This window comes from Zingiber officinale, chromosome 5B (genome assembly GCF_018446385.1).
Source record: "Zingiber officinale cultivar Zhangliang chromosome 5B, Zo_v1.1, whole genome shotgun sequence".
Lineage (NCBI taxonomy): Eukaryota > Viridiplantae > Streptophyta > Magnoliopsida > Zingiberales > Zingiberaceae > Zingiber > Zingiber officinale.
In genome coordinates, this window is record NC_055995.1 from 47,114,515 (window position 1) to 47,126,459 (window position 11,945).

The 11,945-nt window shown below is 36.4% G+C and overlaps 1 protein-coding gene across 3 annotated transcripts; it reads left to right on the top strand.

The window, feature by feature from the left end:
• The first annotated feature begins 5,521 nt into the window (after positions 1-5,521).
• On the top strand, positions 5,522-11,037 carry LOC121984389 (glutamate receptor 3.1-like). 3 transcript variants are annotated; one of them, XM_042537303.1, is made up of 6 exons: positions 5,522-6,082; positions 6,180-7,537; positions 7,614-7,891; positions 8,401-8,432; positions 8,524-8,930; positions 10,248-11,037. In XM_042537303.1, exons 1-6 carry the CDS (start codon positions 5,830-5,832, stop codon positions 10,668-10,670), a joined length of 2,751 nt encoding a protein of 916 aa, XP_042393237.1. In that variant the 5' UTR covers positions 5,522-5,829; the 3' UTR covers positions 10,671-11,037. The 3 variants fall into 3 exon arrangements, with proteins under 3 accessions (XP_042393237.1, XP_042393238.1, XP_042393239.1); XM_042537304.1 differs by having other exon boundaries at positions 5,524-6,082; positions 6,180-7,528; XM_042537305.1 differs by having other exon boundaries at positions 5,944-6,082; positions 6,188-7,537.
• Positions 11,038-11,945: the final 908 nt, after the last annotated feature.

Sequence of the window (11,945 nt, forward strand, 5' to 3'; positions counted from 1 at the left end):
CATTTCCCCAGTAACCTAACTCGGTCTCAAAGGTGTGAATTGTTAGTTTCCACTCACGACAACTATTTTTTTATCCCTTATTTATTTTTTTTCCTTTTTTTTCTTTTCTTTTTAATTTTTGGTGCTATAGAGGTGTAGCACTTATTACACATGTGATGCATATGTTGGGATTTAGATTTTTCCAAATGAGCTTCCATGATCCGAGGTTATCAGTAACCAAAATGTAAATGAGGAATCACCATGGGAATAAAAGTACTAAACAATTTGGATGAATCATAACTATTTCAAAAGTATATCTACTGTTCAAGTTTAAGTACTTAAGTGTAGTAAAAATAAGATCCTTAAGGTCAGGCCAAAACTTATACAAAACTCCGTACAATACTTAGCTTATTTCATGCTACTAAAGATAGAGAAAGGAGATACACCAAACATACTAACACTATCTCGACAATACATGAACTAAGAAAATGCTAGTCATTTTGCTATCAGACAAGTCAGCGGTAATGTGAGGATTGATGTTGATGTGACTAAGCAGCTATTTAACAGAACTACCATATACCCCCTCAGACTTAAATCTTTCATTGTCCCAATGAAAACCAAAAATAGAATAAGGAAGAGGTTTGAAATAAAATAAATTACCAAATGATGCGAGCAAACACCCAAGTCATTGACTTCTCCATCAGACAGTCATGCTCTTCCTAATATTTGAATCCTATATAAGAAGGTAGACAGGAAAAAATTAAGTAGAGGGCACGTGTTTATTATGAAAATAAGAAATAACTGAAGACATAAATAAAATAAGAAAGAACTTGGGTTGCCTCCAAAGAAGCACTTGTTTAAGGTCATTAGCTCGACCACCTCATTGGATTCATCGAAATCTCACTCTTGGAGGGGTAAGATATTTCGACACCCTCCTACCAAGGGCTCTTATTATGGAGGGAGCTTTCAATGTAGGAGTTGAAAAATGAAGTATCGCTCTATCCATCTTCGTCTTCTTTGAAGTTCTTTCAGGTGGTCGAAGATGGCTAAGATTGAACTTCCAATTAGCAGCCCAAGTGAAATCTACACAAGTAAAAGAAATACAAATCTCCCACAAACGTGTTAGACAAGATGGAACCATAACCATATTAAAATAAGCAGAATAAGAAATAAAAACTGAATCACATCCAATAAAGTCAATGATGGGTACCTCTATAATGTTTTCCAAAGGATCCCAAAAAATACTAACCTTGCGTTGCTGAGTAATACCTGAAACTACTGAACCTGTGGATGTGACTTTCTCTGAAGCAAATGATGGTTCTAGCTCTGACTCAGGTGTTGATGCTATAAAAGGTGGTTATTCTTGGGGTTTCGCTTCCATTACAAAAGTCCCTACACATTTATCATCAACCAATTCCATTCTTACAAATTTCATATAATCAATTGTTTGTGTGATCGAAGGAGGTGATTCTTGAGATGCTGCTTCCAAAACACAGCTCCCTACACATTCTTCAATATTATCATCATCAACAAAAGCATCAAAAAATAAACCAACATCAATATCCTACATTTATATCTTCAATATAAATGTATCCCCTCCAATTACGTCATACGAGCTTTGAAAAATTCCTAAAAAATTCTTAAAAATTTCTAAAAATTCTGTTAAGATTATTCGTCCATTAAACCCCTATTATTTTATTATTATTTTGTTATAGTATTTTACAAACTTTGTAGACATCTACCATTGATGTCCACAATGAATTTTGAGGGAATGCGTTTAGAGAATAATTTATAGTGTCACGGGTTTCTAGTTGATGTCTAATTAGATGGAGATCATTGAGGATTCTTTGAGTCGTGCGTGTAGTTGGATTATGGTTTCTCCAAGCAACATTTGTATATTAAATAAATTATTAAGTAAGATATCTCTTTTTGTTACCTTGGAGTTATTAGTTCCCTCGTGTAATTTTGCCAAAAGATCCCATAGTTCTTTTGTATTTTCATAGGGTCCGACTCGATTTAGTTCCTCCATGGTTAAGCCTCACTGGATGGTGTTTATAGCTTTGTAGTTTACTTGTGCTTTCTTCACCATTTGAGGATTCCACTTTTCTGGATCTAGTGGTTCCCCATTCTTCATGGGTGGTGTGTATCTCTTTAAAATTATGAGTCAGAGTTCGATTTCAGGCTTGATGTAATTTTCCATTCTTATTTTCTAGTAGCTAAAATTTTCATCGGTGAACAGTGGAGATGAACAATACTGCAGCCATCTTGGTAGGAGTTTGACATTTTTGCAAAAAGAAGGATAATCTACAAAAATTTTCAAGACATTTGTCTTGGAATTAGTAGTACGAGATAAAAGAGAATATAACAAAAATAAGATAAAAAAAATAACAAAAATAAAAGAAAAGGGTTTTAAAGTACGCAAGAAATGGTTAAGTTAATTTAGAGTGACTGGCTCTGATACCAATTAAGGATCAGAATAGCGATAGAAGGGGGGGGGGTGAATATTGCTCGTTATAAATCTTATCTTTTTTTGTATTAAAATAAAATCAAAGTATAACAGTGGAATTAAAAATAATACACACAGAGACATAGTTATTTGGTTTGAAGTTTATGTCAACTCCTATTTCAACACTCGTGATTCTTGATCGCACGGTTAGATAATTTACTAAAATTCATATAAAGATGTTTATAAAAGATTATGCAAGCTGAAAATAAATATACCGACAATGAAGATATAAGATGAAGATTTGTCGAAATTCTTTGGCGTTGTTGCTTGCACACAAAGTTGAAGTGTGGAGTAGTAGCATGAATAGAAGGGTAGTAGATCAGAACGTTACTTAGAAGTCATTGTATGTTGGCTCGGATCTCAAGATCTTTTTATAAGTTGCGTTTGGTTGACCGAAAAAGCTTTCGGTCGATTGATCCTTTCGATTAATCGATCTCCCAATCGGGCGACTGATCATGCAACCTTCATTCTTTGCCAAGATCAAATCTTCGTGTCACTAATGCATTTATTGTTCAGTTGACTAATCCTTGGATTTGGTCGATCGATTCGGCTAATTTTCTTGTTTGTTGAGATTTGATCTTTCAATTATGTTTCCCAAATGGGTTCGGTCGATTGATCTGCCAGACTTTCAAGTTTGCTCTACGCAATCTGAACCCTACCACATTAGCTAGGTTCGGTCGATTAAACTTCCTATTCGGTCGATCGATCCCTTCGGATTCTGCAAAATAAAGTTAGTTCTATAGTATAAAAAGTATCCATGTAACATAAAATTAGCATAGTAGTATAATGCTGCATGTGTAAGAAAAGACAGTAAGACCTGTCTTGATCTCAACTTGGAAACCTCCTGGTTTCTTCAGTTGGATCAGTGATCTATGGTTTGTCCCTTCCAAGGACACAACCTTCCCATCACTTCACTCCAGTTTCTTATCTTAATCTACTTGCCAAACATCGGCTCCTCCAAATCTATTTGTACTTCAGCTCATAGCAGATCGGCTCGCCAGGGATTCAACTCAATACTAGGTCCTCCAGACCTATCGAGTCCAACTTCCAAGTGTCAGGTTCTCGACCCACCTAGACTTCCTGTCTGGCTTCCATGATCTGTTAAGACTTCCCTATCTTGTTGTGACTAGGGCTTTCCTGATTGACTAAACATCTTACACACTTTGTTAATTCATCAGATCACAACAAGACTTAACTTGAACCTATGATCATATCAAAACATAGGTTCAATTTTGGTGCTTCTTGCACCAACAGGACTTACACGACCAAGCCTTAAGCTTGAACTTACACCGCTAAGACTCTCATACTTAGACTTCACCTTTGTCAAGATCACACTTGGTCTTTCCTTGCACCTGTCATTTGCACACTTAACAATGCATATCAAATATATATGTAAACCCTAATTTAAATCTTTTTCCCAAACATCAAAACCTAAAGGTACATCGATTGCTCGAACATCTATATCTGTCTAAAATTTTTGCTGAAATCTTATCTAAAGTTTGCCTAAATTTTAAGCTAAATGCACCACTAACGCATTTAACAATTCAATTTGCCGCTAGAGGGGGTAGACTTATTAGAATAGGGTAAGAAATAATTTTTGACAGACTCATATTTTCAAAAAAAAAAATTTCCTATCAGTTAATCACGGCCAGTTATAATTTAATCATATAATTTACCTCCTTTAAATAATACGAACACAAATTATGTAAAACATCTGAATGACTATAATAGTTTTATCAATGCATTGTCTTAAACGTATAAAGTGTGTTCTAATCAAATCTTAATGTGTTGAAGTTGCGTGGGCAACCAGCCATGGCTCGAATAAGTAATAAATTAATATTTAATCAATCACTGACAAAAAAAAGAGGAAGACATGTTCTTTCTACGGCTCTAGCGAATCAAGCTTCAAGTTGAGGCAGTGCATATCTGATCTGCCATCAGAGCATAAAGATGTAACAGCACCCGCCAAAGAATATGTTCTCTTCTTTCCAGTTGGTAAACGTGACAAGCTTGCCAACAACTCTTTTTGGATCTCCATTCATTAGATCACTCCTGCTCGCTCATCGATGTTATTCCTTTCTTCCTCGAGCCTCCAATCCCACGAACAGGATCATACCACGTGATCCTGATTTAGTTGGGCTCCCATTGGCCTTCCCTTAAATTTTACAAAGTATCAATTAAAGTGCAATCAACCTGAACATTTTTAATCCTGGTTCGTCAGAATGGATATGGAATGGTTAAAACGGAACAGATGTGGAACAGCCGAAATGGATGTTCTAGCATGAGAACATCCCACACTATTCTAAAGTTCTAGCATATAACATGGGTTACTTTGACATGTCATTCGTTGATGTTATAATGACTAGAATGGTCAGAACGAAATGGTCAGAACTGTCAGAATGGTCAGAATGTTTCTGGAAGTGACAGACAAGTGGCGGTAACAGGGAGGGAACAGGAGACGACAGCGAAGGAGCGCCGAAGACGGAAGAGAGGCGGAGAGGCGCGAACGATGATGATGATTTAGGGTTTCCTTATGGAAAGACCGGAACCAGACTCTCAAAGGAAAAAAAAAACTAAAGACCGAAATAAGACTCGTGAAGGAAGAGAAAAGCTAAAGATCAGAACGTTACCGTTACCGATCCGAGATATTTATAGAAATTTTTCCGCTAACGGTGTTGTTAATTGTAAAATATTAAACTAAAGAAAATTCATAGTCATACATATTTTTATATAAAAAATAATTAGAAAAATTTACTAATAAATTTTAAATCTATTTTTAATATAAAAAAGAAAAAAAAATTAATATAATATAATTTTAAGTTTCATAAAAATTATTTATTCAAGAGTCCAAACACAACTAGAATCCTATGAGCCACCACATTCAAGTTAATGCCCTTTCCTTTCCTTATAATTCCGTCCACGTATATGTTAAATTTTGATCTCTTTGAGGTGGTGGATTGTTTTACAGCTTTACCTTTTTTTTTTTTTTTTTTTTTTTTGTCGGTAAACTATTCGGTTTTGAGTCGAACCTAGCTATAAATATGGGTTCAAGAATTTTTCGGACAGATATGATGCTTGATGATCTTTATCTGTCAGCAAAGTGTGCAGATTTTACTCTTCGACTGTCTTTTAGGGCATCCACAGTGGAAGCTCGGAGCTCCCACTGCAGATGTGGCAGTAGGAAGAAGCTCTACTGAAAGAATAATTTTTGGTTTTTGTTGTTTGGCACCTTCATCTTTTTGCGTCATTTCGGCCAAAGTTTGTGCCTAGGTTTTCCGTTTCTAGTTGATGTTCGCTTAATTTCCTTTCTGAGGGAGAGGAAGTCACCAAACCACCGCATCACCATGATGCTGGTTCTGTTTCTCCTCTTTTTTACCCTTTTCTCAGTCATCGAAAATGCCGCTGTCACTTCACGGCCGGCGGTTGTGAACGTCGGTGCTATGTTCACCTTCGATTCCACCATCGGAAGAGTTGCCAAGGTCGCCATTCATGCCGCGAAGGACGACATCAACGCAGACCAAAGCGTTCTTCGTGGATCCAGGATAGAAATTTTAATGAGCGATACCAATTGCAGTGGATTTTCGGGCATGGTGGAAGGTCATCGTCCTTTCCTATGTTAAAAATAAAAATAGAAAATTTTCTTTTTTTAGTGACCTGATGATTTATTTTCCTTTGAACTCTTTCTTTGTCTTAGCTTTGCAGTTCATGGAAACTGATATTGTTGCAATCGTCGGGCCACAATGTTCCACAATTGCCCATGTGATTTCTCATGTCGCAAATGAGCTCCATGTCCCTTTGCTCTCATTTGCGGCCACTGATCCAACTCTGACTTCACTGGAATATCCCTTCTTCGTCCGGACCACCAACAGTGACATGTTTCAAATGGAAGCCATTGCCAAAATAGTAGACTATTATCAGTGGAACCAGGTGATTGCAATCTATTTTGATGATGATAATGGTAGAAATGGCATAGCTGCCTTAGGTGATGCTTTAGTATATAGGCGCCGCAAGATATCTTACAAAGCCCGACTTCCCTCCGGAGCCACAAGGAATGATGTACTAAATTTACTTGTCAAGGTTGCATTGATGGAGTCTAGGGTTATCATTCTACATGTGAATCCACAAGTTGGAATTATGATCTTTTCTGTGGCACATTATCTTGGGATGATGTCTGATGGGTATGTTTGGATTGCAACAGATTGGCTTTCTTCATTTCTAGATTCTAAAGCACCCCTTGATTCCAATACTATGAACGTGATGCAAGGGCTTCTTACACTGAGACAACATACAGCTGATTCAAAGGTGAAGAGTGCCTTTGTCTCAAGGTGGAACAACTTGACACGAAAATATAGCAATGAAGATTTTCGACTTAATGTGTATGGGTTATATGCTTATGATACTGTATGGATGCTTGCTAAAGCACTAGATGCCTTCTTTGATGATGGTGGAACTATTTCGTTTTCTAATGACTCAAAGTTGCATGATGCCCAGGGAGGAATCCTTCATCTTGAGGCAATGAGTATCTTTGTTGGAGGAGAGCTCCTGTTGGATGACGTTCATAAGACGGATTTTGTAGGTGTAACTGGAGAGCTTCGTTTTAACTCTGATGGGGATCTAATTCATCCTGCATACGATATCATCAATGTAGTTGGAAATGGGTTCAGAACTATTGGCTATTGGTCCAATTATTCTGGGTTATCAGTGGAGACTCCCGAAACATTTTATTTGAAACCACTTAATTTATCCCCAGCAAATGATCATCTTTACAGCGTAATATGGCCAGGTGAAACAACCACAAAGCCCCGAGGATGGGTCTTCCCGAATAATGGGAAAGAGCTTAGAATTGGCGTTCCTAACAGAGTCAGTTTTCGAGAATTCATCTCAAAATCACCAAGTACAGGCACTGTTAAGGGTTACTGTGTTGATGTGTTCACAGCTGCTGTTAGCTTACTTCCATATGCACTTCCTTATAAACTGATTCCATTTGGTAATGCTCAGGCTAATCCTAGTTATGCTGAACTTGTAAACAAGATTGCGATAGGTGTAAGTCCTGTAAGAAAACTTCAATAAGACCTGAAGTTTGCACGCAACTCTGCTTTCACTAACTTTCATCACTCTCCATTGGTAGGATTTTGATGCTGCAATAGGTGATATTGCCATTGTCACTAATCGGACAAAGCTTGTTGATTATACACAGCCATACATTGAGTCTGGCCTTGTTATACTTGCCCCTGTTATGAAACATAAATCAAATGCTTGGGCATTCCTGCAGCCATTCTCACTAGAGATGTGGTGTATCACAGGGGTTTTATTTCTTGTAATAGGGGCAGTCGTATGGATCCTTGAGCACAGAATTAATGATGAATTTCGTGGTCCACCTCGACAACAAATTGCCACAGTCGTATGGTATGATTTTAAATAGATAGAAATCAATGAAATAACTGATTAATAAATTATGCCTCAGAAATAAAACCCTGACAAGCAAATCAACTTTTATTGTTTCAGTTACCAAGTTGGTAATTAAAGAAATTGTTCAATTGGATCTATTTTCTGATGGTAACTATTACTCTGAATCGATTGATTTTCACTAACCATATCAATCTTGGGGATTGTCAAACATGTACTTGTACTTCTTATTAGCCTATTGGAATTCTAATATGGTAAACAGACACTATGATAAATATTGCCATTGCCACAAAGCATAAAAGTTTGATCAGTAATAATTGCTAGTTGCCAAATATGTGTAAGGACAGAATGTCTACCTTTTCAACTTGTTCAAGGATCAAGCTTAGGATGATATCATAAATGCTGATGACTTCTTTCTCCCCAGCATTGAACTTATTTACAAGGTTTTAGCACATCTTTTTCATTGTCAGTGCTACCATTCATAATTTTTTTGCTTGGTGTCCCTGCAGGTTCAGCTTTTCAACTTTGTTTTTTGCTCACCGTGAGTATAAAACGATTTTTAGGTGTTCATTTCACATATAAGGTGATTATAAATAGCAACCTCATTGCACATTTCTCTTCTTTCATTTCAGGAGAGGGCACAGCGAGCACTTTAGGACGTGTTGTTCTGATAATATGGATGTTTGTAGTTTTGATCATCCAGTCTAGCTACACAGCAAGCTTGACATCAATTCTTACTGTGCAACAACTCTCATCTCCTATTAAAGGAATTGACAGCTTGATTGCTAGTGATGAACCTATTGGGTTTCAAGTAGGTTCATTTGCTGAAAATTATATGGTCGAGGAGCTCAACATTCCTAGATCCAGACTTAAACCCCTCGGATCACCGGAAGAATATGCTAGTGCTCTTGAGCTTGGCCCTAAGAATGGGGGTGTTGCTGCTGTTGTAGATGAACGTGCTTATGTTGACCTCTTCCTTGCAACAAATTGCAAATTTTCAATTGTTGGTTCAGAATTTACAAAAAGTGGCTGGGGTTTTGTAAGTATCTTTCACAACTTACATATGATTCTGGTTTTCATGATCCACATTCCTTTGAAATTAGAAATGTTTACTTCCACTCTCTATATTTGTTTATTTCTCTTTTAGTGGTTTCTGAGACAACTTCCTAATTATGCAATCTTATTGAAGATAAAAATGATCTATATTGTTAACAAATCTTTGTCCAGTTTAAAGGGCATTTGAAATCAGAAAATGATAAAAGTATGAACATTTGAGCTTCAGTATATGGACAAAAGTTTTACATTTTGAAATGACTGAACTGTTTTAGAATTGAGGCATTTATTCATGTAAGATTTTTTCATTGAATAAGATTATCTTAATAAACTCAAAGTTTCTTCTAGGATTCATGTGAGAAGTGTTAATATTGGTGCAGGAATAAATTCAATAGTTGTTTTTAACTAGAAAATCTAAAAGAAGAAAGAACTACTGCATGAGAAACAAAAGAGTAAGATTTAGAACTCATTATATGGTTTAAGCGTGGGCAAGTCAACTCTCTTTATAGAGAACGTTGCATCCCACCAGTGCACTGAGTAGACTTCTCCATAATCAACTTTTATGAAGCACTGTCTGAGGTGTAGATGAAGATGGAATTTCTAAAGTGAGAGCCTCAAGGAAGCAGAAAATTAGGTTTTCTTTTTTGAAAAATTAGGGTCGTACTCATTGTTGCAAGTTGATAAATACAAAATTGAGAAGGTTCCCTACTTTATAAATCTCAAGAACCTGTTAAACTACGTTGTGATAGTTCATTAAACTTGTACAAACTTGAAAAAGAAAAAATCATTTCAAAAAGGGAATGGTATTCTAAATAATAAATAATTGAAAATTATTTTGCAAAAAGAAATTCTTATTGCACATGTGAGGGACTAGCTGAACTATTTGATGCTATGCCACATCACATGGGTTCCCTAACTTAGCCCAAGGCATCTTCTGGCCAAGCCAAGTCACGTCGGTATTCATGTATCATGAACAAGAGATATAAAGATGTCTCTCTGCCTCCTCATCTTACTAAACAGAAAACCATGCAAAACATTATTTCTTAGTTGAAATCCTTCTCTTATTCCATCAAGAACTACAGAGTGTGAAAAATCTAATTCTTCTCTCAAAAGCATAGCCAAATAAGTATATTTCAAATATAGTATTGAATTATTGATATTCTTTTGGACTAAAACTAGTGCATCATTGTATACTGCTTTCTATTTATCTTAGCATGCTCGTGTTGTGACTGAGTTGATTTGGTGGCTACATTCTTTTCATAGTTGATCCTGTGATGTTAACAAGTTGCCTGCCTCCAATTAGGTCTTCCCAAGGGACTCTCCTCTATCTGTTGACTTGTCGACTGCTATACTTACTTTGTCTGAGAATGGGGAGCTTCAAAGGATACATGAAAAATGGTTCACTAGAGCTGGTTGCATTTCAGATACTGATGAGATTGAGTCTGAAAGGCTTCACCTCACCAGTTTTTGGGGATTGTTTCTCATATGTGGAATCGCATGTACTCTTGCTCTCTTCATATACTTTATCATCACGCTTCGCCAATATTTTCAGCTGGGTTCCTTAGAAGAAACAGACACATCAGACCACCAAATGTTACGGTCAGGGCGCAGCCTCCAAAAGTTTCTCTCATTTGCCGATGACAAGGAAGAAGATGTTAAAAACAGATCAAGGAGAGGACAGAAGCAGAAGGAAACCAGCAATGCTACTGTTGATTTTGAAAGTTGAGACATGATAAATTCTAGCCAGTCTATTTGCATCTAAATGTTCTTACTCTATTACCAGAGAAGAGTGGATTATACATGCAGCTTTTGTCATTTAAATTTTCTAATTCCACTTGTCCTACAACCATCAAAGATTGCTTTCCAGCACAAAGTGGCAATCGGTATCTATTAGCTTTTGTATCTCAAGACTCTTAAAAGTGCTGCAGATGACAACATGCCAACACTCAATAAGTAGAGATGATTTAATTTTGAACTGCAGTTGTGTATGGATGTGAATGTGTTGCCATTGTGTTAATGTCTGTGTCGATGTTACTCTTTCTGTAGTTGTGAATATTATTCCACCTAAATATGATATGAGCATGTTCGAGTAAGATAAAGTATTCTAATTAGAATCTGGAACTGCAAGAGATGAGACAATAAATTGGAGTGCATTGTTAAGGCCATATTAATGTGTTAACCATATTATATTATCAAAGAAAAGTCGAGAGCAAGCCACTAATGTAATACCCTTAAAAATTACATCTAATTTTGTGCATATCAATATATTTGTGATTGCATGTTAGTCATAAGTTGCCACTTGAATATGGGAGTAAATATATTTCGGGTTTTGTAATTTAATCGGGGCAATGGATATTTGTCGTTTACATGATAATACAACTGCTAAGATGACTTGAGGGAAGTACAAGATGGAGTCGATGAGAATGATATGGAATTTGAGCTCAGAGTACAAGGCTATAAAATGATAAGTTAGAGGTGTCTAGGTAAATATGAAATTTAGAAATTTGGAGGTGGACGGAGACCCCAAATTTTCTTTTCTCCCTTCCTCCAAGCTTCGTGAATCTTTTGATTCATCTTTTCCCATTGAGCAGAAAAATTCATCAAATTGAGGGGAGGGCAAATGTTGTTGGAGGATTTCTCTTCTTTTTCTCTCCCTTGAAGTCTTCAGCTTCAAGAGGAGAATTAGAGCTTTCCTCCCATTTAATTTTGGTCAACGAACTTGATATTGTAGGATCGAAAAATACTAAAAGAGGGGCGCCATTTTTTTGATAAAAAGTTAACAAGTATGCAGTGCAAATAAGAAAGAAATAAAAACATGGCACATTTTTTATTTGGTTTGAAGCCTTCAATGACTTCTATTACAAGACCCGTACTCACTAAATATTTTCGTTGGACAATTCACTAATCAAATATTACAATTATATGAAATTGAAATACAATTAAAAATAATTATACCGACGACTCTGTGTTAGAGCTTGAGCGTAGTCGTCAGAGTAGCATT